This window comes from Cupressus sempervirens, chromosome 4 (assembly GCF_028749045.1).
Source record: "Cupressus sempervirens isolate cs-2001-9-10 chromosome 4, ASM2874904v1, whole genome shotgun sequence".
NCBI classification, from domain to species: domain Eukaryota; kingdom Viridiplantae; phylum Streptophyta; class Pinopsida; order Cupressales; family Cupressaceae; genus Cupressus; species Cupressus sempervirens.
In genome coordinates, this window is record NC_143121.1 from 629,159,960 (window position 1) to 629,187,716 (window position 27,757).

Here is a 27,757-nt window from a genome sequence, read left to right on the forward strand (position 1 = left end):
AACCCCAGGTGCTGGCAATGGACCGGATGAGTACAGCGAGTCAGGCGAGTGAGTACTTGAGGCGACGGCTGCTTGCCCCTATTGCCAGAGGTCCTTCCATTCAGTCTCCTATGAGAGAGCACACGCAGTTGGAAGCCATTTGGTCGAGCAGTGAGGTAGTCGAGGTACCGGCATCACCAGGGGTGGAGGATCAGAGTCCAGCAACAACAGCAAAGAAAGTAGACGAAGGGGTACAGGTGACGGGCCCTCTACCCATAGCGGAGGAGAAGGATAAGGATGTTCATTCTAGCCTTGTTGTTATCACAAAGCAGAGCAAGTTCCTAGCAGAGTTGGTGCTTATAGAAAGAAGATGGGCAGAGGCTGGGCAAGAAGCTCGGGAGACGGTCGAGAAGGCTCGAGAGGAGATGGCCCACCGACTTGCCACCCAACAGAGTGCATGGGAAGTAGAGCGGACAGCACTGTTAGCACAGCTCAAGGAAAGTGCACGAGGGAAGCAGAAGGTGAAACAGCAACGGAGCAGCGGTTGGTAGAAGCTCTTCAACAGAAAGACTCAACGAAGAAGGCTCATGATCAAAAAGAAGCTGAGTGTTAGGAGGTTGCATTGATGCTGAAGGAAGTAGTGGAAGAGAACTCTCAAATCAGAGCAGATTTTAAGGTCTGGACAGATCAGGTGTACCAGCTTCGATGCAGCCGGTCTTCGCAATCGGAGACACAGCCTTTGGGTTTATGATGTATAAGTCCATGTTGATTTGCTTTATGAATAATGTAATTATTTGTTGGGTTTTTTGTTGTGTAGTCGTCGGGAGACGGCTTTTCTTTTTGGGGGGGATGATGTCAGGAAATAGTGTATCAGGTGCATCCCGTTAGTGTGTCAAGAGCATCCCATTAGTGTATCGGGTGCATCCCATTAGTGTATCAAGATGTATCTTGTCAGTGTATCAGGATGTACTCCATCTGTATCGGGATGTATGTCGTCGGTATTGGCCGATAGGCTGTATTGGGATGTGTGTATCAGGAAGGTTCTACTATTGTAGCCGACATGTTGTATGTGGCCAACGGATATCTTCGGGAAGGTTCCTCGGATAGTATTTATATCTCCTTCGGGATCATTGTAAGCAGGAGAAGCATAATGTAATATCTTGGTGTATGCGAATATAGTTCTGCTATTCTTATCTGTTATTCTGTTCCATTGTCTGTATGCATTATTTTCTTTACCCAGTACGGTAAACAACTTCAGCATCTCTGTGTGGTGGTAATCTCCCTCGTATAGCAAGTATCTCAAAGAGAGGGCATACGAAAGGAAATGCAATGGCATGGTCATTGTTTCCCAACAATGCATCTTTTTGCAAAAGGTTTCACTGTCTATGGGGTCATTCTCATATTTTGGTGTTTCTAATTTTACTATCTATATGATTGTGTTCATGCCATCAAAGACATTCCCCAAACAAGGTGCATCTAGATCAGAAAACTGAAGCATAGTCATGAGAGGATTGATGAATTTCAACATAGTCGACACAAGACTACCAATTGTCATCCAAGACCAATAACTTGACCTTTTGGACCCTCTTTGAATTTGAAGCCCTCCATACACCTCATTGGTTGCCAAAAACCATTTGAACAAGTGCCTCTCACACCTTTAAAAGTTGTCTCATAATAGTTGTTTGAGATTCAAATGGAGTCTCAACAACCTAGTATCATGCTAATAGTAATTTAATAACACTATGCAGAAACTTATTCAAAATAATAAATATTAAGCAAATTTATAAAAAAAAAATTTACATTCAAAAACTCCAATCTCAAGAAATATCTGCACATCAATTGTGACATTTGGTGGTTCATCATGAACAACTCGATCTCCTTCCGCCCACTTTATTTGAGTGCCAATTTGTTCCATCACCAAGTTGAGGGAGTGTATGATGCAAGGTATCCAAAAACTGTGCTTGTTTCTTGCCTCAACTAAAGCAACTACACTACAAGTTTTTGCATTGTTCGTAATTACTTGGACCACATTCTTATTATCCATCATCTCAATGGGCTTAATGAGGATTTTTTCAATGAACTCTCTATCTTTCACTTCCACATTACACACAATTGCCCTCAAAGACATTGCCCCTTTAGGGAAAACTACAATAACATTTATTAAGGGACAATTTGTACTATCTTTCCAACATCAAAAACAATAAAAACACCTAACTCAATCCAAGAATCTATGATTGATTGAAGTGAGGTCTCTACAACATTACCCTCTTTGCAATAAGGAGATATATACCTTTTCAAATCCAAGACTTGTGAAACCAAGAAGTGCACTATTTATTGTTGACACCATTTCCCACCAATATGGTGATCTCACCAAGATCGTCGACATAGAAGCAATGTGCAATTTTTTGCTCAACAAAATCTATTGCCTCCATTTTGAATGCCTTCTCCAAAGAACTCTTTAGCGAGTTTGGAATTGTATTTCACCTTCAACTTTTGTAGCATATAGATAAGAAGGGATGCTTGGAAACCGCTAATGCATCAATCGGTAATTTTATTTTATTTCCTTTTCTGACAAGATAAGCACTTTGTTTCTTTGTTTCGCTATTAGAACCATTTTATTAGCATCTTCTCATTTTCTTACAAATGTTGATATTCATGTTGGAGACAAACCCTTCTTATTATGCAATCTCATCCCCTTACCAACAAGGCCCGTGAAGTGAAGTTTCACTTGAGTATATGAGCTATTTTTTGGAAGGTCGAGAAACTAAACTTCCAAATATATACCCCACCTCTTGCAACTTGTGAAATCCTTATGACATGTCTCCATAAAGAAGATCCTATATCAATTTTGAATTTATTATTTCCTTCCCCACCCACTAAACTTGGACTAAAAGCCATTCTTGGAATCTGATTTCTTACTATTATAAGAAATGAAATAAATTTAAATTAGAAAAAACTTAAGAAATAAAAGCATACAAGTGCAAAATTACGAGACAAAAACAATATAACAAAGAGCTAAACTTGTTCCTTTTTTCCTAAAAAATTGAAAAAAATCATCACAAACTTGAGAAAATTCATCAAAGTCTTTAAAAACATTAAAAGACTCAGAAATAGGGTCAAATGCTTACCTTAGACACTTAGATCGCCTTTGTGGAAGCTATTTCGCACCTCATAAACAATTTTGTTCATAAATAATCACTCACTCTTCAAAATGCCAAAATGCAAACTAAATAAGATGAAAGAAAAATAGCAAACAAAAAGATAAGTTATTACCATAAATATCCTCATTAAGGGTAGTTTTAGGATTCTATTTAAATAAATATTTAAAGAAAAACACTTTGTATCATATTTTTTAAGTAAAAAAATGTCTATTGGGATTGGATGTGCACAAATGCTCTCTAAATGTGTTTCAGATGCTGCCCATATGCACATAGAGGATTATGGATGCACATTTGAACCGCATTTGGTTGCAAATCTACATCAGAAGCAAAAGTTGCTAGTACAAATCTGGTATCACACCTACAAACAATTCTCCAAGCTTCATTTTAATGAAAATAACATGTCTAATAGATTTGACCCTTGTAATTGTAATGTCATAAATTACAAGGTGTGCAATCTCACCTTCCATAAGCATTGACTTTAGTAGATTCTATAGCGGTGTTACCTCTTCACCTATGCTACTAGGTTACTCTAAAAACATTTTGAGTTTTAGGTCACATTCAATTTGGGTCCTGATACAAGTCAAGTTCATCCCCAAGTTCGATGCAAATTCAATAGCACACAAGAGAATCCACGACTGTTGGCACCAAAAAAGAGCCCCACATGCCATAAGAAATTATTAACCCTAAATATTGCTACCAACCCTAATTTCAGCCTTTAAAGTTTTAAACCTCTTTGCTAGTTTTTCTCATTTCATTCATCCTTGCATTTTTTATAATTTGTAATGTCCCCTCTTTAGTTCGACATGACATTGATTATGGATTTTGCCTATTCCAGACTCTCGTAGGCAAATGGTGTGGAGAGAGAGTCAATTCTGCGGATCAGATGGTCATATCTTGCTCTTGAAGAAGTGTTAAGAGGTTATATTTTATTATTATGTGTTATTGGGGCCTACATGTTATAATTTTAAGTTGAGTTGCACTTTTTATTTTATAAAATTACTTTATTATAAAAAGTGCATTATAATGAGATTTTATAAAGGATGTTTCTAGAAGTTCTAGCAACTTCTTAGAAAAGTGAATAAATAGAGGGCTGGGCCTCTCATTTTGGACATGCTTGGATTTGAGATTTCTTCTACTTCTTCCATTGTGGAGCAAATTTGTAGTCTCTTGGGTCTGCAAATTATTATTTGATCTTTGGGAACGAATCACTCCCTTGGATTGGCGACTTTGAGGGTGTGAAATATCACCTGAATTGTTGCATTTGAGGAGTTGGTAATTCAGCCATCTCATTTGGACTTCATTGAGATTCAGTTATAAGGGTTTACTTTGGTTGGAATAAGGGTTTCAGTTGTGCCCTAGCATTTGTGGATTGATTAACAGAGTTTGAAGACACAATTGTGCATTATTTTCAAACTGCCAGTCCAGGGTTTGGACCCACGTTTTTGCTCATAACTCCTAATTGGCTTGACGGATGAATTTCATATTTTAGGGGGTTATTCAGCAACCCTAGGTGCCCAGATTTATTGCTTTTGGAGTGACAAAAAACGCTGCAATATTTTTATCTAGCAGCCGTACCAGGCCGTACCTGTACGGCCCTGTCAGTTGGGCAGCAGCAGCAATTTTGTGAGTCGGTTTGGGGCAGATTGTGAGGTCTTCGTGTAGCATTAATTCAGCATTCATATCCGGCAAAATTGGAGCTATTCCAAGTGCACAAACTGAAGTTTTGATTGCCAAAATATTGCATGTTATGGATTAGAACAGTCAGCACTGTCATTGCATAAATAGTTATTTCCAGTCATTAATAACTGTTGTAAAAGTTTCGTCATTTGCATTCCAAATCTGAACTGGGTTATTGTTCATGTCATAACATTGCATTGTCAAGAGCTTGATGTATTAGAAGTGCATAGTTGTGACAGTCTCTCATTGTAATCAGTTCTATTTGCTGTCATAAAATCAGAATTGCATTGGACTTCATATTTGAGTTTCATATTGTCATCTATCTCTTAGATTGGTAGTGTTATAATCTGGAATTGTTGTTCATATATTATTGGCATCATATATTGAGGTTTCGTTGTACAACAATTAGTAATATTGCAGCCTTATTCGGTTACATGCCAACTGTTTGACAAAATTCCTAAGTCCAGTTTGAGGGTTTCAGTGGCCTTTATAGTAAGGGTCATTACATAATTTTCTCTTGGTTTTATAGTCTCTACATCTTTCTACAAAGGTGGACATTGCAAAGGAGTGAGACACACAGTAAAGGATTAGAAATTGTTAGAAGACAAATTTAGTGTTCAAAAGTGAGTAAAAATCTTTAAATTTTAAGTTTTTAATAAACATTTTGAGTTTTATTTTTAAATACACTTTTTTTCTATTAAAGCAATCACTCCCAACACGATAACCTCTCCTCATGCAGCCACTACATTATTGCGCATAGCTCCCCACCACCACTACCACGCACCTCCTATGCTAATTTGTCTAGTGGTTGTGGTTGTCGTTTGCTCAGACATTTGTTCAATCGTTCATCCACATTATGTTGATTTGGTAATTAATTTGCCTATTTACCCTTCACTTGTTCATAACTCTGTGCTTATTTCGCATTTTCACCAATAGTTGGTGTGTTTTGTGGTCTTCAAATTCATCCATTTGCACACTTTTCCATGCTTCTCATCTATGCATTTCCTTGTTCTCATGTCATGTTCTCCCTTGTTGTGCTTCCTCATCTATGGTTTTTACATTCATCTGCTTCTATGCTCTATATTCTTCATATGTGTTCTTTTGTTTGTGGTTTGTGTCTTCATCTATTTGTTCTCAACTATGTGCGGCATTCTCATTGTTTGTTGTTATGGTCTCATCTTCGTGCTTCAATGTCACCACTTGTTTTCTCTCTTTGCTTCCTTCTATTGAATATGCAAACAATTCCCTCCCTCCTTGGTCAACTACTCTCCACACTTACGGGTACAAACCATCTATAGAGTGTATCTAACAGGAACTTATTGACCTTGTGGGTAAATCAGAAATTAGAAACCAGTCCATAAAATGCTTATTGCAAGAGATTCCAAACAGCATTTCCCCATTGCTAGAGGAGAATGCTAAACTTGGTAGGCTCCTCAATGTGAACACAGAACATCAAGGGTGAATTATGATTATCATTTAACTAAATTCGCTAAGGTTGCTATTTTGCTGGTATAGTATATTGGTCACCTTAGTGTCATAGCTCGTTCGAATCAAGCTCAAAATTTTTAATTCTTGGGCACAAGAAACAATGACCTTATGTGTCAGAATATCATGATATTGATGAAAAGGTCATTTTTGGAGGCAAAGGGAGTTAATAAATCTTATTATTCAAATATGTGCCTACGTATAATGTAAAGTGCATTTTAGTAAAAAGTGTGCTCATGAAGCTATTGGGCGTTGGGTGTGAATGAGAACTCAAGTTTCATTTTATATTATAAAAAGGCCTTCATGAGGAAATCGAACCATCTCTTATCATTTTGTCGTTTTGTGAATTTGTAAATTCCTTGAGGGTTTCAACGTTGGCTGTTGCAGAGGACTGATTCCTCCAATTTGTTCGCACTTGACCTCTTTAAAATACACAGTGAATTGTCTTCTGATTCTGAGAATTATTTATGCATTTTGGTTTGATGATTTGGTGCTGAGTATACCAAATCTCTCTCTTAATCTGTTAGGATTTATCACTGGTTTGGACACCATTTCTGTTCAAATACTGTTGCTTTGAATGCATTTGTGGGCTGCAATTAGTCGTTTTTTAACTCCTACTAGATTCTACAGTGAGCTGCCAATCTGAAAGGGCAAAGTGGGATATTGCTGGAGCAGCGTTTTCCTTATCAAGGGCCTGCATTTGAGGTTTACAAGGAAGAAAATGCAGCACATTGCATTTTTTAGCAATGTTCTTCGTAGAGGTGCAATTATAGGATTTTGGCATGGAAATTTATTTGTTCCTGCTGCTATATATCAGATGCCAACAACATTTACAGGTTCCTTGTTAGTTCTTTGTTTATAAGCTATTGTTTGCAATAATTGCAAATATCATAATTACAATTCATAGATTCATGCTAACGATATTAGTGTTTCATTTTCATGTTATTTGTTTAAGCATTTATATATTCTGAAAATATTAAAAAACACAGATATCCCAAAAAAAAATTGCAAAAACAATCAAAACTCTTCAGCATAATTCTACAGTGAGCTAATCGGGCTCTTACATGGTGTGCCTGATTTTTATTGTCTTACATGGTGTTCAAGACACGATAGACAATGCACATTCTCAAAGGCTTATTCTTTTCCTTACTCGAACAATACACTCAAACTATGTCCAATGTTACCTGTTGGATGGATATTTTGCAACTGACAATTTTGGGTAAAATCCAGTCGCAAAATAAGTAGACCAGCCACAGCATATGAGACCAAGTCTCTCTTACATTAAAGCGAAGGCTCCCCCTTCTCACCGTTCTTTGTATCAACTCAAGGTAAGCAAGAAGATAAGAGAAGGTCTTCCAAACAAAAAAAATCGTCGGGTGGATATTTTGCAACCGACAGTTTTGGGTAAAATTCAATTGCAATATAGGATGACCAACCGCAGCATGTGAGACAGAGTCTCTCCTAGCTTAAAGAGAAGGCTCCCCCTTCTCACCATTCCTTGGATCAACTCAAGGTAAGCAAGAAGTTGAGAGATTTTGTAAAGGATGTTACCAATATTCTTTCCCCTTAGCTTTCAGGAAAGAATCACTTACCCACGGAGCAAGTAATGGGCAAAATGAAACCTCAAACTACACTTCTATCTAAAGTTGTAAACGGTGATACCGATAAACCAGCACTAACTCAAAGGCTAGTTGAAAGTGTATCGGTCTGGCTCTAAGTCTTGTTTTAACCTATTCTATAAGAATAACCTCTACCATTGGGGCACAAAAACTTCCAAAAGTAAGGAATTCTAACTATTTTTTGTGAATTTAAGATGGTAATACAAGCTACAGTCAAAGCTCCTAGTTTATGTATTGCCACAACGACTCCCAGTTAAGGCTTCGGCTTCGATTGCTTCTTAAATCACTATGCTCTATTATTGAACACACAATAATAACATGAATCAAAGACAATAGGCACAAATTACAATCAAAGCTTCTAATTTTCTCTATGACAATTGCTTCCAGTCAAAGCTTCAAATCCAATTGCTTCTTTTATTCACTTTTCTCCCAAATTCTTACTACAAAATCAAAGTTATGCTTGCACAAGTCTAGCAATGCTTTCTTGCATACAACAAAAGATGATTTTACAATGAGGGGGGCACTCCTTATATAGGCAAAGGAGTTGAGAAAAAAGATGGAGGAAAAAATGGGAGCAACTCAACTTTGACTTGGTCTAACTAACAAAAGAAATTATTGGATTACATGTCAGTACACATGTAAATTGTTTTACATGTAATTACACAATTTCTTGCAATACATCCTCTCCAACTACAAACATGAAAAAAAAAAAAAAAAGAGTTGAGGCTATTGATTCTAAATGAATTGATCCTGTGAATTTTTGGCAAAGGCCTTGTACTTGATGATGATCACAGGATCGGGGATGATTCTTGTATTTTACGCCACTACATTCACCATGATGAGTTTCTAGTTGTGATTTGAAAATTTGAGATGATCAAGCTTTTCCTCATTCCAAGTTGTGAATTATCTTGTCAGACTGGCACATTCTAGATTTTCTAGCACTTTGAAGACATTCTCAATGATGTCTGGAGGTAAACTTGGAACAACTTTCCGACAAGCATCTACCACTTCTTTTTTTCTTTTTTTGAAACAAAGTGCTTTGTGCATTCCCACACGAACTTAGGTTCTCGAACAACCATTGGGAAAATGAAGATCAAATGAATTATTGCTTCTTGAGAATCAAAACATGCCTTCTTGACGGGATATCTCTATTATTTTTAATTTAGTTTTGACATATCTTGAAGAGTGTGCCACAGCATGAAGATGATAACATCTTCCAATGAGATTGAATCCTTGAGAACTTTAGGATTTGAGTTACAATGACGAATCCATGAGGGGTGTGTATTCGAAGTATGGATTAGACACTTATGGAACACATATGATGGCTGGAAATGAACTGAAAAGCATATGTATTTGGATGGAAAGGGCCAAAAGCGGACTTGGAAAGATTGATTGCATGTGGCCAACGATGGGCTTTCATGGGTATGGCCAAGAAAGCAAGTTGGGATGCATATGAATGCATGCAAATGATGACTTTGGTGTTTAAAAGTGTGACTTTGTTGTTTAAAAGTGTGACCTTTTTACCAAAATAGGGTTCTTTAGATGTAATCGCATGTAAAATGATTTACATGCAATCATGACTTGATGTAATCATGCAATGAGGTTCGAAGAATGAGATCACATGCAAATGCATATGAAGGATGAGATTACATGTAAATATGGATGGAGGATGGAATTACATGTAAGTGGGAAAGAAGAATGAGATTACATGTGAGTGTGGATGGAGGGTGAGATTACATGTAATTGCATGTGGAGAATGAGATGCAAAGTGCTATGCCATGTAATAGTGGATTGAAATGATGCACTTGCATGAAGAGGTGGAAGGTGGAGTGAAGTGAAATGTGCTCAATTTCTTAGGAAAGAACTTGCAATTTCTTCCAAAAGAAGAAAAACAAGAAAGCAAGCAAACAAGCAATGAAAACAAACACATGCCTTTGGTATTACACTCAAACATGTCAACAATCAAGTTGCTTTCAAGTGCAAATTCGAATTTGGAGTTTGGGGAAATCCAAAACTGTGAAAATGAGAGTTTTCATCATATTTAAAGGCAAAATGCACTTTTCATGACATATATATAAACAAGTGTGCAACATCAAGCTAAAACATGCATTAAAATAGCAAGATAAGCATGAATTAATGACCAAATTTGAAAATGTCCACTTACTTCGAAGTTAATGAGCCAAAATAGCAAGGTTTATAGGCTTCGAAGACCAATTCTCCTCCAAATCCGGATTCTCAAACAATAATTTGACTTCTTCCACACTTGCATTCAATGAATGTTAATGAGTAATTGTCATGTCCCTCTTTAGCTCTGTCTAGTAGTGACATGAGAGTTAGCCTATCATGGAGTCTAGAGTGGTGATCAGGGAATTAGTTAGGGTTTTTAGCATTCGGATTCGGTATTTCAAGCAATAGTAGATCAGTTGAGAGCAGTTCCTTGATTTTGGGAGGAGATTCCTAACTCTTAGGAGGTTGTGATGTTTTCCAGAGTTAAGGTTCTATGAGATCACCCCTGATCTCAATTTCAGGAGATTTGGGTGTGTTCCCTATTTTTTAGGAGTATCCCTAGATTTGAGGGCGAGACTACTGGTTGGCCCAGGTTGTCCGGCATCAGTCACAAGAAGGTGATAAACTCAGTTTCATGTTTTGGAGGTGTTTGAGTTGTTCCTTGGCTACTTGTGAAATATTTTAATATTCTCCTAAGTTAGCATTTTTGGCTCCATTTGGAGCGATTTGCCTATGTGTGATAGTTAGCATTTTTGGCTCCATTTGGAGCGATTTGCCTATGTGTGATACCTCATTGGAAAGAGCTCAGTCTCTACTATTTGATTATCACTTGCCAGGACTTATTTGATGCTTGGAGCTATTTGTCGTTAATAAAGTAATTTTTTTTTTCTATTTGGACTCTTTTATTGGGAAAATAATGTTATATTATAAAGTTCAAATGAAATCCACTTTAGGGTTCTTTTAGGGTTCGATTTCCCTTGGAGAGGGGATATAAAACAATGGTAACCTAATAGTGAGTATCTTTGATCATTTTGTCAACCTTTTTTGGATGCCATTGCTCTGGAAGAGCATTCCTCACCTAGGACGCAAACCCTAGTGCTGAGAGCAGATTTGTTGGGACATAGCCCTCAACAAGATCAAATTCAAAGGTTCTTATAAATACAGTTTGATCAAGGCAAGGGATCAATTTCTAGTATTGCAATCACACTTTGCATGCAGTGGATTTTTAGGGAAGGCGGCCACTTTGGTTCAGCCTAGCGTTTCTTTATAGCAGCTCATATGAGGAATTCTAGAGTGTTTATTTGCAACAGACTGGAGTTGTTTAATTGCAACAGCCTGGGCTATATCATTTGAACTTGTTTGGTTGTAATTGGTTCCCATCTTCAACTGGCGTCAACCTTGTTTGAAGTACATCTATATTGGTATTATTCTGAAATAAATCAAACTCTACGGGTATGGTTTTAGCACCATTTCCAAATTAGTATGTATTGCTACATATGATTTCTATCACTTCTATTTTATCAGTTATTGTTATTTATTCATTGTAATTCCTATATTTTGAAAATTACAAAAAGAAACAACATTCTTCTACAACTTTTGTCTAGCTCTATAAGATCAAAGAAAAATCTATAGGAAAATATAATTTATATAATTAAACATTATAGCAGCAGTAGAGCAAATATCCATTTGGGATATTTCAGCAATGAAGGATCGAATTTGACATGAGAATGCTAAAAACGTGATCTCCAAAGGCAATAGCATGTATTGAAACTCAAAAATGACCTCTATTGATCCAAACGTATGGGCTGGAAATGCCATTTTTTGAGAGTTTTTAACAAAAATATGCCCTTTTTATGCAAAAATCTGGGTCGTTTTTGCAAAAATGTGGCCAAAAACTGCTTGTAAATTGATCGTTTTTGGCATGTAAATTGAGATTTGCATGCTTGAGAGATGGGAGAAGGATTGTGAGTAAATTTGGAAAGTGGTGGAAATCCTCTAACTCTAGGATTTCCACCAGCTATAATTTATCCCTAAAGATCTCAAGATTTTCACTTTAAAACAAAGAGATGTGGTGCAAACATGGTTGTGAGGGATCCATACTAAAGCAGAAAATTAAAAGATGCAATGTTAAAGCAATGAAGAGAAGGAAAAATGGTAAATTTTCTTAAGGATTCACGGTCATGTGTGGTGGTAATACTCTAACCAAAGGATTCTCACCATGGAAATCCTCTCTCAAGGTTTCCACCCTTCTCCTCATTAACTCAAAATTGATGCAAAATCACGTTGAGGCATAGAAACTTGAAAATAAGTGAAAGAAATAGAATAAGGGTGCAAAATGACGAGATTTGGGAGTCTAGGTGGAAAAATCATATTTGATGGAAACCCTCTGACCAGAGGATTCCCAATGTGGAAATCCTCTCTCCAAAAGATTCCCACCATATTAATCCTCCCAAGTCCCAAATTCCACCACCTATAAGGCATTCAAAATTTGGTTTAACTTTGAGGCATAAACTCACCATCATGAGTAAAAATAAGTAAGAAATTGTCAAGGTCGAAATGGGATGGGTTTCAAGGCAATGAGGTGCAAAATCATGCTTGATGGTAATTATTCCCAATGTGGAATTCCTCTCTCCAAAAGACTCCCACCACATTAATCCTCTCAAACTAAAATTTCCTCATTTTCACTTTGCACTAACATAGATTTCAAGCAAGTGTTGGAGATAAAGAGTGATGGGTTGAGGTGTAATTGATTCATAATAACAGAAGTGATGGAAATTACTAAAGAAAAAGGATAAATCATGTTTCATGGAAATCCTCTCTTTACAAGATTCCCACCACATTAATCCTCTCAAACAAAAATTTTGCCTGTTACTGTACTAAAATTGACTCCTAACAAGTGTTGCAAGTAAAGGATGTTGTGTTGAAAGTAGAATTGATGAGAAACAATGAAGTTTTGGAAAGATGGAAGGGTAAAGTGCTAAGTAAATTTGGTGGAAATCCTCTAACCAAAGGATTCCCACCATGGAAATCCTATGAGCTCAGGATTTCCAACAACAGAATCCTCCAATGTCAAGAATTTCACCACTCCATTTTATAATTCTAAACAAGAGTTGAAGATGAGGGATGCCACTTAGAGAGAGATTTAATAATAAGATTTAATAATAACAAGAGAATAGTTTGAAATAGAAGTGGAAAAAGAGAAATCATATTTTGTAGAAATCCTCTTACCAGAGGATTCCCACCGTGGAAATCCCTCTCTCCAGTGGATTCCCAACACAAAAATCCTCCCGACTTGAAATTTCACCCTTTCCTTGTAGCCTTATTTTCCTCATCTAAAATAAAAAAAAAATTAAATGGGTGAATTGGAGAGTTGTGAGAGAAATAAATTTAGGTGTCTAAAATTGGGATGAAATTTTTATCATGCCTTGTGAAAATCCTCTAACCAAAGGATTCCCACTATAGAAATCCTTGTCTTAGGATTTCTACCCAAGAAGTTTTTCTTCCAAGCCGCTAGAATCACTCGAGACATCGATCATTACAAGAAAATAGAAAGGCTTAATCTTGAATAATATAAATCTATTTTGTTCATTATTGATATGATTTTATTTTCAGATTTCTTTTGCAAACTTAATGAAGCTTTCTATTTGTTCTGCAACGTGAAACATGGAGATGATGTCAAGGTTGAGCTTGAGACTTCAAGAGAACCAAGTAGATGCTACAAGAAGACGATTCAAGCCTGAGGACTCAAGTGAGAAGGAAAAATTCATATTCAAGCTATCAACCAGCAAACTTAGCTTGAAATCAAGAGGAAATTCAGGAAAGTACAAAAGATCTAGCTACATCGGGACATATATAAGGAGAATCAAGAAATATCAAGTTCACGAGTTCATGAAGATGCAAGTGATTCAAGTCAATTCCATGAGGAAATTTCAAAGGATGAAGAAAATCTCAAGCATTGAGAGACTTTTTAACAATCGAACAAGAAATATTTGCAATTTTAACAAACACCTTCAACAAGCCAAGACTCCAAGCACAGTTTAAGGATGATGAGGTGGCAATTGTTTGTCTCCTCCAATTAGAAAATTTAAATTTCAAGCACAGTCAATCACAACATGACAAGTGTCCTGTTTTCTCATTGGTTGGAAAAATCCTTGTAATTTTCTTATTGGCTTATGAATTGGTGGCTTGGTGCAATTGGTTGCAAATTTGGCAACCCTAATTAGGGTTTGTGAGAAGAAATCTCAACCCTTGATCTTGAATCAATCTTGGTCCTTCGTTGTAATGGAACTACTATAAAAGGCCAAGGCCTTCTCATTAGTGATTCATTAGCTTAGAGATTAGAGGTAGTGGAGAGCAAGGAGATTAGAGTAGAATAGCTAAGAGAGAGACTTGATGAAGTTGTTGTTCAAATGCTTGTCAAAGTAATTGATAATTGGTTGTTGGTTCTTCATGGTGAATTCCTTCATATTGTTTTGTAGTATTGTATGGTTTCCTCAATCTTTCAGTTGGAGTAGATTTCCTTTGATGTTGAAGTAGTTTAGTTGAATGGAAGTTGTTGTGGATGTTTCTTTTCTTGACTTGAACAAATCCAGGCCACTAGCCTCTTGGTGATGGTAGGAGTGCCTTGTGTGGTAAGTCAATGGTTAAATGCGCTTAACTTCAATTGATGTTGAATCTTTAATTTGCATCCATTTAAAACCATTCAAGTGTTCCTTAGAAGCTTACAGTAGGTGGATGGATTCGCCAATGAGATTACATCTAGTAGAGTCCAAGTCATCTATGATTCCTTGCATTCGCAATTAGGAGTAGAAGTTAGCCAATTTAAGTTTGGGTTGAAGTGGGAAAGGTTTGAAGATCAAAACTATATTTTCATTGCATGTTGTAAAGACAAATTTATCAGAGAAAAAATTGATATCCATTGAAAGAATAGCATAAATCCCTTTGTGATAACTAGCATATCACATCATAAAACCTACTGAAGCCTACGATTAACAAGGAACCTTGAACTCATTTCATGATCTTACCTTGCAAGCTTAGTATGAGAGATGACCTTGTATCAAGAAAGGATTGAGCATTTGGTGTTTCTCCTCAAAACATTAAGTATTTGATTTAGCATGTTGTAGTGGAACAAAACTCAAATCAACAGGTAGCAGAAAACATTCCTACACTAACCTAAAGACAGGGTAATGTAAAAAAAATCTCAATTTTTTATACTGGTTCTAGATAAGATAAATTTATTAATGTCCAACAAGAAACCAACAAGGGTCTAAGGGACTGAAAGTTTACAAACAAGGGAAACCGCTCATACCAGGGACACCAAACGGCGCCCACAAAAAAAAAAAGCAACAAAGAAGCAAAGGAAGACATCAAGGAAAGGACTAGGGGTCCTTCCCTGGCCAAAAGAAATCAACACAAAAGGATAAGAAGATGGGTGACCAAGGGTCCCAAATTGTCCATGAATATTGTTGGATGACGACTATCGCTATCTAGTGAGTCCTCTACAAGGTCTCACTGATCTGATGTGGCTAGAAGCAGGAGTGCAGAATTGCCACTTCATTTCCCTAGCGGGGGACATGGGCACATAGAAGTCGGAGATTTGCTAATCTAAAGCCTAGTGATGAGGAAAAAAGAGCTGTAAAGTACTATCTCGAAGCTGAGTGGCCTCTTGGAAGTGTTAGGCAATGCTAGACAATGTATCTAGAAAAAGTCAATAAGGACCTACAACATTTGAAAAGACAATAAACCTCCCGTTGATCTCATTATAGATGGGACAACAGAAAATTGTCTCTATTTCTGTCTCCGCAACGGTACGGAAATAGAAAATTCGATCCTCTCTGTCGATGCGGTGGTCAGTCTAGTATCTAAGCCAGTGGGATTCAACTTTAAAGGAACCAAGAGAGATACAAAGGGCATGGAACCAACACTGGGTCAAATAGGCAAGGCACACAATAATCCCATCACAAACATCTATGAAGTGCTCGACATAAAAGGTCATCTGCGGGCGTAACCCTCCAAGAGGGTTGACCCAAGTTGTCATGATTGACTAGTAGTCTGTAAGTATCGAGTCTAACATGCCCGTTTAGCTCCTGACAAGAGGAGAGGAGGCGAGCGGGAGCATCCAGAGAAAACTGATAGGGAGGGCGATGATCAATCGCAATGCCCATCAAACCAATAGAGTAGTGGCCTAAGTGTACTAGCAATGGGCCCTGGTGGTCAGATTTGAACTAGGAACAGTGACTAAAGAGCAGTAAGTTAGGTAGGAATATCTGTGGCATCTATCACTTGAATCCGCAAAGCCCCAGAGGCGATGAAGAAACCAAATCAAATCGAAGATGGCCCAAGTTTGAAGGGGTGAGCCCCAAACTCGGCCATAATAACACTGTAGGGAGTGGAGTGGTGGCATCTAATGACACGCCTGATGAAAAGTGTTTGAACCCACTCAACCAAGGACCAATCAGAATCTAGCAAGGAGGAGCCCCAAACCACTGAACCATATGAGACTGTGGATCTAACCAAAGAGTCCAAGAGGGACAATTTGGAGGAAGTGTCTTGAAAGTGATGTTTGAAGCACTATCTCTCTAACATGGAAAGGGAGCCCAACCCTTTATTAATCTTAGGTTGAATAGCAAGTCTCAAGCTAAAGCAGGGACCAGAGAACTTCACCCTAAGGAATCTTGGAGAAAAGCCTCAACTTGATCAATATAGATGCCAAACAAAGTGGGGGAGAGAGAGAAACCCTACTTCACCCCAATGGTGCTCTCGATCAGTTTTGAAAATCCCTCGGGAGTCCTGAATCTGCCCACAATAGTCTCGTAGAGCCTCATGATCATCGTCAATAGATCTCTGAAACGCCAATGCTTTGAGTCTCTAGAAAAGTGCCACCTGGGGGATAGAATGAAACGTTTTGCGAAAGTCCACAAAATAGCTATAGAATTTTGTTGAGCAGTGGCCAGCCTCCTCAATGATAATCCACAATGTCAAGATATGATCCATGGTCTGATAGTCCGCCCGAAAACCTACTTGACCTCTTGCCTTACAATGTCTCTTGTCAAGCACACTGATAAGAATAGCATTTAGCATAATAGCATAGAGTTTGGCAAAGGTATGCCCGATCATGATGGTCATATAGTTGTTGGGGTCCAAAACCAACCCAAACCTATCAACCGGATAAATCATGTGTCTCAACCAGGAGTCCAAAAAACTTAATAAAAACTTAATAGAACTAACATAAATAACATGCATACCACAATATAGTGATTAAAATGGGAAAAAAGAACTTTCAGCATGAAACTCAAAACTTCAAATGTAACGTCCCCATTTTAGCAGGTTCTTGTAGCTTAGCGAAGTCAATTCATTATTCCAACCCTCATGAGTTGTTAGTGTGTTTTGAGGGTCTTTGTTACGTGACTTCCTATTTATAGTAAGTCAATTATGGGCAATTACTATATTTAGCAGTGCAGTTGAGGCACTTGGTGATTGGCATCTTCAATTATTGATTGGGTCATTTAACGTTGCTTTATATTATAAGTCATTTATTGAGGTTATGTATTCAAAATTATTAAATGAGAGCTTCTAATTGAAAAGTGTATTGATGAAGCATCGTTAATGAAAAGTGTGAGGAAAAAGCCAAGTTCATTTTGCAATTATAAAGAGGCATTTGAAAGATGATTGAATCATTCTATCGCATTGCTTATTTTCTCATTTTGATTTTGTGCAGAGAGTTTCTACATAGAAATTTTGTGAGGATTAATTCCTCTTTTTGATTTACACTTTGAGCTATTGAAACACATAGCGAATTGTGTATGATTTCTGAATAATGATTATCAATTCATTGTCACCGTTGTATGGCAATTGGAAATTTGTCAAGTCTGAAAGGTAGCATTCAAGTTGGGAGATTACTTTCATTGCTGGAGCTGAGAATTTGTGGGAGGTTTTGTTCTATCTGTTGGGAGATCATAGTTTGATTTTTTGGGGCTTCTATTATTCATAAGAAGCAGCATTTGGAGCTACCTGATTGGGCATTAATATCCAATCGTTTCCCTTGGTTTGTGATGCCACTGTTGAGCATTTATTTTCTGCACAATATAATACTATTGGGTGTATATGTTACCTGCAATCACACAAACTGTAGCAGTATGGGTTTTCATCAAGCTGCGATCTTCATGTAGGGCATGTGTTTATTTCCATTTGGATTGATACGGAGGTTAGAGGGCAGTATCTTACCTAATGGCTGCCATTTACTGAATTTGGCGTTTGCCTATAATTCAATCTGCTGCTATATACCAGACACCAAAGACATAATCAGGTTCCATGTTTAATTTGGTTTATCCATGAGAATTACTTGTAATAAATTGCAGGTGTTATAATTGTAAGTCTTTAGCTCTATATTGACGTTGTATTGTCATTGTAAACTGTTGCAAGATTGCACTGTAACTATTTGGAGAAACGCCTAGTGGCCATAGGTGCTCATTGGAATGTGTGGCAAGTGTTTGTCTTATTGTCTATTAGCTGTAATAGTTAATTTCAGTCATGTATATGTCTATCAAAGGTCTGAAGCAGCTAGTATATGATTTCTATAACAACCTTGCATTGCTAAAAGCGTTTAATAACTTCATTTGCAGCCTCCAAATTTAAAGGAAGACAAACAAAGCATTCATAACAGCGATTTCAAACATTGTATGCTAAATGTTTGACAAAATTCCTCGAGTTTCATAACAGAAAATTTTGATCAGATTTACAAGGGATATTATAGAATTGAAGTTAAAACTGGTTGGGTTCTCTACATCAAAATCCAACCAATATACTATTCAAAAATCAATAACAAATTACAATATAGTTGCAATGCAAGATTTTCACAGAAGAATGCCCTCCATCTGACGCACCTAATATATAGGAGATACAATACGTGAAATAGTCAAACAGTATTACAAAATCATGGGCTAGAAACCACTTATAAAGTGGAGCCCATCCAATCTCCAATCAAAGACACCCTATGCTGTGTCAAAACATAAACCAAAACATGCAACTCCCTTTTATAGCTCATTTATGCATTCAACACATTTCACATTTCCTTTTTCGGAAGTCCTAAATTATGTACAACATAAGATTTGAACTATGTATCTAATTGATGAACCGTTTGAAGCGTTCAAATGCTCACAATGAGTTCTATCACTATATATTCCATTATGCCAGCTAAGCACATTTTTAGGCCATTTTAGAGCCTCTAAAGCCTCCAAAATTAAATCCACAAAATTTCTTCAACAACTTCAAAAATGGAAACATAAATATCTTCCAATCTAAACATGACCTTGCAATCAAAATTTACTGGCATGCTTATCCAACCTATTTAAAAGTTCCATGAAAGTTAGAGGGAAAGCCATGCTCAAATGAAAATTATCATAAATAACAATTGAATGTAAATTCAAGGTTGAGACACATTTTCTTAACAATCTCCCATTTATCGAACACCTTGTGAGAGAAAAGAAAGTATCAACATCATAATTTAATCGGTAGGGGTCATGAGAGTCATTGGCTCCAAACACCATTTGAACTTCTTTGTGCCCATAGCCTTAGTTATTGAATCTTCTACATTCATCGATGTCTCTACGTTAGTCAGCTTCACCCTGCCATCTCAACCATATCTCTAACGAAATGATACTGGACATAAATATGCTTGATCTTGTCATGAAAATTGGACTCTTCATTAGGTAGGTCACAGATTGCACTCTGACTCTCACAATAAATTGTTATTGCGCCTTGTTTTATTCCAATATCTAAACATGATCTTTTAAGAAAAATGGCTTCTTACAAGTGTGAGTAGTTTCTATATACTCAGCTTCAATAGTGGACAAAGAAACCATAACCTATTGCTTTCTCATCCAACAGATTGCATCCCCAAATAAAGTAAACGCAAGCATTGGTGGATCTTTTGTCATCAATATCACCCCCCAGTCTAAATCCACATATCAAATTACCATGATAGCACAAAGAATACTGTGATGTATCATGCACCCTTCAAAAATCTGAAGACTACTTTGACTGCATCCCAATGAACTTTAGTAAGATTAAAAATAAGCTTGAAAAGAACTCCATTGCTTGGGAAATTTCTGCTCTAATAAAGACAGTAGCATACATCAAACTCCAGTCTGGTAAGGCTCCCCACAAGTTAATTATCTAGGCTGTAACCATAGGCAACCCAAGGTGTTCAGGCTGAACTGTACACAAACTTGCAGCCAGCCAAATAAACTCTACCATGTAACAAATACATAAGATACAACCATTTCTTTAATATCCACAGTTTGCCTTTTCTCTCTTCAAAGGGTTCACAAGATACAATATTGAGTTCTTTTGTCGAATTTCTTTTCCACATTATTTTCTCCTTAGTTTGATTAACAATTCCATCTAACACTCTCATTTGAATTGCAAGTAGCATACTGTTGGCATTCATTTCTTATTTGTGGACTCTATTTATTTGGAAAGATTATGAATCATAAATTTAGCTCCATTACCACTATTAACATGTGACAAAATTAACTTATATAAATGAATTACCACTAAGTTAGTAATGGAATTCAAAACAATCAAAAGAATATTGCAACATTAGTGATTCCTCATCACAGCAATTATTAAGGTAGTAGGATAGAGGGTTAATGACTAAGGACTTTGCTATTTATTACGTTGATGATCTTTTTATAAGTTTTGTAAAAAGAGACCCTTTGAAACAACAAATGGATCAGTACAAAATAACTGAAGCAACATTGCAAACCAATATATTACTTGAATAGTATCTAATCTACAGTCCAGAACCGGCATAGTTGAAAAAGATTACAAAAGAAATAATTTGTTTTGCATGGATTTTAAAACAGCTGATTTTTTCTTAATGCGCACAATCAGTAAACGAAACAAAGGGAATTCATGTCGGTACTTAATTAATTCTGGATGAGTTTCAACTCACTCTTGTTGTTTCACCATGTGTGAAAGAATAAGTCTAAAAACAATGTTTGCAACACCAGCCAAGTGATTGCTAATCTGACTCAAGAATCGAGGAATAATTGCATTTGATGGCTCCGCAAACATTTTAGTGAGTAGCATTTTGACAAGTGAATCCCAATCATGCACCTGCAATACATTAAAGAAAAGTCATTTCAAGAATGCTTGCAAGGTGTAGCTCTATCAGAAGCGAACACAGATACCTGCAAAAAGAGATCAGTTTTAGGTAAATGAAATCAAAATCCATTATTGTCCTGCTAAACATGCCTTATCTGAAGAAATTCTTAGTTACTAGTCTATGCCAAATACTTGCAAGCTATCAACAATTAAGATTTAGGATCATTAGACTCTCAGCGTGGAGATAAAGAAAATGTTCACCACAACCAAAATATGCAGAGTTTCATATCTTCGTTTCATTATAAAAATGCATCATGTTGCAGCATTTATATCCCTTTCTACTTTGAGAGAGAGTGTAATCTCCGCCAATTTATATTTTACCTAATTTATCTTTACTGTAGATCAAAAAAATTGTACAGCCACAGTACTCAAGACTTTCAAAATGGTTCTTTCCACTCAGCATGCTTCAAACCCTACAGTGGTAGCTATTGATAATTGAAAGAGATCTTTGGTTTGGAGAAATGGCCTGCAAGAAGTCATGATACTTTCCATGCTAGCAGCAATGTTAACACTTTGGTTGCTGTTTCTTGGACTCTTGAATACTAGAGATGTCAAACCTACCACTCCTGTTACACCTAGTAAGACCATCATGAATACAACTAAAATATCCAACATGGCTCCAGGGATGCAGCGGGCATTGCAGCTACAGAATGTTCCTAATATTTCTGCTGATGCAATTCTTAAGCCCTTATATGCAATATATGTTATTGAGCTTTTGTAGCGGATGCAAGAAGTGGATATGACATCAGAAGATTTAGGAACTGGGGTGACAAGTATTATCAGAGGAAGAGAAATACTCAAAACAAGGAGAGATTTGTAAGTTGAACTCCTTTTGCCCCACTTTAGTCAATTTGCATGGTTGGATCTCAAATAAATGGGAGTCACATATTAAAGGATCAATAGAAATACATCCAACTGTACTGTTATGCAAATTTTTCAATGATCACAATTTTATTTCAAGAAGCATTGTTTTTGGGATAGCCATGTTTTACTTATTACACGTTTCCAGCTTTTAATCCTACAACAGAAGCTTCTCAAAGATGTCAACATCGGTTTGTTTACACTAACATCCTTATTAAGCTAGGCTGGTCCTTATTTTCAAGGTGATGTGAAATCGTTGGGCAAACATTTGATAGAATCTTACATCCTACAGCAATTCTAGTTCAAGTAGAGATTGAAAAGTCAAGACTGTCAAAGGATTTTTAATAAAAGTTAAGGATGGGGTGTGGAACAAGTATTGGATTAGAAAAGCATCCCAGTTTTTCTGTTGAAGATAATTTCAGATAGGTCATATTGTTTCTAACTCTATGGTTTCTTCTAAGAGATCTATTTGGTGGAAATGAGGATAATCACAGCATTGATCTCTTAATCACCAAGATGCAGAATCTTCTCATGAGTCAGGAAGTTCCTCTCCAAGGTCACCTCTGACTCAGGATAGGTCCAGTGGACTATTAAAGAATCCTAATGTGTTGTATTGGGAGCAGACAGCTACTCCTGATTCTCCTTTAAAGGAAAGGAAAGTGGTCCAGTCACTAGTGAAGAGGCAGTAGTGCTAGAAGCAAATGATGAGGAAAGGAATACAAGAAAAGCTAGAAAAGAAAACATATCAGATACAAATCTTAGTACACAATTGTCACCAGCTTCATCTGATGGAGTTAATACAGTTGAGCCCCCACTTGGCCCTGAATCTTCTTTAGCTAGAAACACTCTACTGGATGTCTTTGCCAGTATCTTCAACTGATTTCTTTGGCATTGGGCTTGTATCATCCTAAGGAATCGGGCATTGGTGACTCGTGCTTTCATTAAATTAACCAGAAAGTATCAACTTATGTGCCAACCCAAGTTGCCGAATCGAGTACAGGAACGGAACGGATATGTAGGCAGGAAATGCCTGGTGCGGCATCATTTTTTAGGGGGTTGGGTACATTTTTGGTACATTCAAAAATTACTTACATACATGTACTTAAACAATTAAGTCTACAATGTTATATACCAACACATGCTAAACAAAACCATTACAAATTTTTTATTTTCAAACATAGCTTTCTAATTTAAATTTAGAATTCAATATTCAAAAGATCAAACTAGAATGTCATAATTGATAAGTTCAGAATTCACTAATCAGCAGTGTAAGTCTTAAGTATATGAAAATGATCAAACTAGAATCTCTGAACATTTTGGCATCTCAAAACACAAGCTCTAGAGGCAACCATGGGATATTTGTTTCAGAATCTTACTCTGGTACATTTCGTAACCAGAATTACCAGGAAAATCCTAAAATTCCAAGACTTAGGTGTCATCCTCTGAATATGAGGATGAAGATGATTTCATTCGATGTAATGAAGTGCAGTAAAAGAAAGCAGGGGAAACTGCAGCTGTATCCCCAACATATTTTAGGGCATCCCTATTTTTAAAATGGTTCAGGAACGGGGATGCTTAGGGGATGTCCTTAGGCCATCACCAATTTCCAGAAAAACAACGTGGATGTCCAAGAAACCAGGGAAACTGCAGCTGCATCCCCAACATGTTTTAGGGCATCCCTACTGTTAAAATGGTTCAGGGACGGGGATGCTTAGGGGACGTCCTTAGGCCATCACCAATTTCCAGAAAAACAACGTGAATGTCCAAGAAACCAGGGGATGTACTAAAAAAAGAGGGATAAGAGGTGACATCTCTAACATCCCCCAACCATCCTGATAAAAAGTAAAATTCGAAAAGATACAGCAACTACTCAAAAAAAAATGGCAAGGCCAACAATGGTCACCCATCATCAACTACTTAAACAATGTTATAAAGAAAACAGACTTTGCATGCCAACAACCCCCACACCCCAACTCGGCCTAAATGAGAAAGAAATAAAATGAAACTTCCTTTGATTTTGTATTTTCAAATTGTAATTGAAAGTGGAACTTAGATCCTTCGAACATTTTGCTGTACCTCATATACTATAATTTGAAATTGCATATATAATGACAATGAATTATGAAATAAATTAAGTTTTGGCATTCGCTAATTCGTTTGACTCTTAAATGAACTCACAATCCTGCACAAATGTAATGTAATAAGAATCTATAATGTATATGAAGAATGCTTTATCAATGTTATTGAATGAATATTTGGAATTTCTTTATATGTTTTGAAATTTTTCTTGTTTTTTTATGCAGCTGTGCTTAATCATCCGTCATTGTGATGTCCCCTTCCTAATGTGCCCTAGAATTTGCCCCTAAATCACAATTGTAACAAATCAGGGTTAGGGTTACATCTTACCAATTAAATAAAATTTCAATTGGTTATAATGTAATGGCCTTGGCCAATAGGCCACTAATAACCACTAATACTGAACTGTGAAATTTCGTCAAACACTTGACATGCAAACTAAATACACTACTGAAAGTAAAATGCTGAATAAAGGAAATTGTTGTGCAACAAATCTATTCAAATAGCTGATGTAAAATAGTGCCAATATATTTATTCAATGATAACCAAATGCTTTTACATATGATATGTGATTTTCAACTCAAAGCATTACAACATGGCACATTACAAACAAACCCTCACTGGTTGAATGCAACTAAGAATTTCTTGCAACTACAAACTGAAATGAAAGAACTTGGATTGAGCAAATGCTGGAGACTAAATATTGAAGACAAAATTATGAAAATGTAACTCCAACCTGCCCTCAAACTTGCTGACCATACGGCCTGCAGGTACGGCCGTACATGTACGGACTGGTATGGCACCTGGTAAAAATAAATGTTGGGCTCCAAAGAAAATTCTCCCAGAAAATAAAAATCAAACTCCCAACCAATAGTGAGATATGAGCAAAAATGTATGTCCAGGCTGAAAATCGAACCCTGTTGGAAATGTCCAAATAAGCCCAACTTGAAGTAGCTAAATACCACTTCCAAAGTGCAACCCTTCAAAGGATATTTCACCTCCTCAGTTATGCAAATCCGTAGGAGACTCCATTCCTAATGATCAAATGACAATCTGCAGACCAAGATGGCGCCACAAATGCTCAAAGAGAAAAGTAGTGTAAACTCAAGTCATAGGATGTCCAAATGAGAAGCCGAGCACTCTATTTATTCACTTTTCCTAAGAAGTCACTAAGAACTTCTAGAAGTATCCATAAAATATTCTTATGAAGTTCTTTTATAATGCACTTTTATATAAAAAGTAACTTTATAAAATAAAAAGTGCAACTCAACTCAAAATTATAATATTTTGGCCCCGCATAACACATAAAATAAAAATATAATAAACCCCATCTCTCCAAGAGCAAAATAGACCATCCAATCCCCAAATAATCATCAGAATGACTCTCTCACCAAAATCATCTGCCTACGAGAGTCCATGATAGGCAAATTCACTGAAAATGACATGTCACTAAAAAGGGGACATGACAGTCCACCCCTCCTGAAATTGCTTGCTCTCAAGCAATCTCAAAGCTGGATGTTGCAAAATATCTTCTCACTCCCATGTGGCATCCTCCTCAGGTAAATCTCTCCACTTCAAGTACTCTCTGATAGTCCTCCTATGGAGCTGTCTCTCTCTACTGTCAATGATGTACTCAGGAACAAGAACCAATTTCCCTCCATCATCTAATGGAGGAAGAACTGCTGAAGGCACAACATGCTGACCCAACACCTTCTTGAGCCATGACACATGGAAAACATTGTGCACCCTGCTGTCTTTGGAAGCTCAAGCTCATAAGCCATCTCACCTATCTATTTGATAATCCTGAAACGGCCATAGTATCTAGGTTTAAGCTTCTTTGACCCCCTCTTCCTGAGAGTAGACTGTCGGTAAGGCTGCAGCATGAGGTAAACCATGTCACCAACCTCAAAACTCCTCTCTGTCCTCTTCTGGTCTGCATACTGCTTATGTTGATTCTGTGCTCTAGCAATATTATCTCTGAGAGCATCAACAATGTCCTTGCTCTCCTAAAGCAAATCCCCAACACAAGGAACTCTAACATCACTCATAAGCAAATCAACAAAGCTCGGTGCATTATAGCCATATAGTGCTCTGAAAGGAGTCATCTGAATAGACATGTGATAGGTAGTATTATAGCAATACTCACATAAATAAATTCATCTAACCCATGCTTTCTGCTGACCAATCACGTAGTTCCTCAAATATCCCTCCACCCACTTATTTACTATCTCTGTCCGCCCATCAGTCTGCGAGTGGCAACTGGTGCTAGGTGTGAGCTTGATGCTGCATAAACAGAACACCTCCTACCAAAAATGACTCAAGAACCTACTGCCCTTGTCACTCACTATGCTCCGAGGTATCCCATGTCGTCTAAAAATCTCCCTAGAAAAGACTTCAGCCACCTGCACTGTTGTGTAAGTAGTAGTGATGGGAAGGAAGTGTGCATACTTTGTCAACCTATCCACCACCACATAGATGCAATCTCGTCCTTGGGCCTTAGGCAAGCCTGTAATGAAATCCATGGATATGCACTCCCACTTCTTGTCAGGGATGGGAAGTGGCTGTAGGAGCCTTGCTGGAAAGGTGTGCTCTTGTTTGTTCTACTAGCAAACTAGGCACTCTCTAACATACTGCAACACATCTGCCTTGAGCCCCTTCCATGTGAATCGCTTGCATACCTACCTGTACGGTTTGAAGTATCCAGGATGTCCAACTGTAGGTGAGTCATGAAGTGCTCTCATAACAATACGCTTCACCTTCGAACCTGGGACTAAGAATATCCTGTTCTTGTAGGTAATCAAATCATCCACAAGTGTATACCTGGTACCAACAACTGTCCCATAAACAATCCCGAATGCCCATGAATCTCTAGCATACTTAGCAATGATCAAGTGCCTCCAATCTTCTGATATCTGAATCATAGCACTGAGATGTGGTCTGCGTGACAATGCATCTACTACCACATTCTAAGTCCCTTTCACATAGGAGATGTCAAAATCATAAGCATGCAGTTTACTAACCCACTTTTGTTGCTTGTCATTGAGATCTCTCTGTCCAAGGAAATGTCTCAGCCTATCGTGGTCAGTTTTAATGCAAAACTTACCACCCACTAGATACTGCCTAAATTTAGTCAATACATGCATAATAGCCAACATCTCCTTGTCATATATACTAAATGATCTCTCTGGCCCACGGAGCTTCATGCTCTCAAATGCAATGGGGTACTTCTCCTACATCAGAATAGCACCAATACCCTCTCGAGATGCATCACATTGAAGCTCAGTCGGGTAACACTAACACAGGGCATGTAGTTATGATCTCCTTGAATCTCTCAAAGCAAGCTTGTGCCTCAGGTGTCCAAAGAAGGCTCCGTTCTTCAGCAAATCTAACATAGGAGCTGCATTGCGTGAATACCCACTGACAAATCTATGGTAGAAACCACACAACCCAAGAAACCCTCTCAACTGTGTCAGGTTCTCTGGAGTAGGCCAATCCACAATAGCACAGATCTTATCAAATCCCTCCTTACTCGCTCTGCACTAATGATGTGTCCGAAGTACAATGGCTTTGTCATGCCCAAATCACATTTGGACTCCTTAGTGTACAAGGACTCCGACTGTAGGATCCCCAAAACTATCTCCAAGTGCTCCATATGCTCTTGCCAAATCCAACTATAAATCAAAATATTATCAAAGAAGACTAACACATACTTCCTCAACTGATGAC

At 37.3% G+C, this 27,757-nt stretch overlaps 1 protein-coding gene across 3 annotated transcripts in view; it reads right to left on the reverse strand.

Annotated features, from left to right (window-relative positions):
- The window catches only part of LOC149562801 (ARM repeat superfamily protein), a 183,534-nt gene that overhangs the window by 56,746 nt on the left and 99,031 nt on the right, over positions 1–27,757 (reverse strand). For all 3 annotated transcript variants that reach the window (XM_089826262.1, XM_089826263.1, XM_089826264.1), the window contains exon 16: positions 20,883–21,046. In XM_089826262.1, the coding sequence (XP_089682388.1) occupies positions 20,883–21,046 (164 nt within the window). The remainder of the gene's footprint in view (positions 1–20,882; positions 21,047–27,757) is intronic.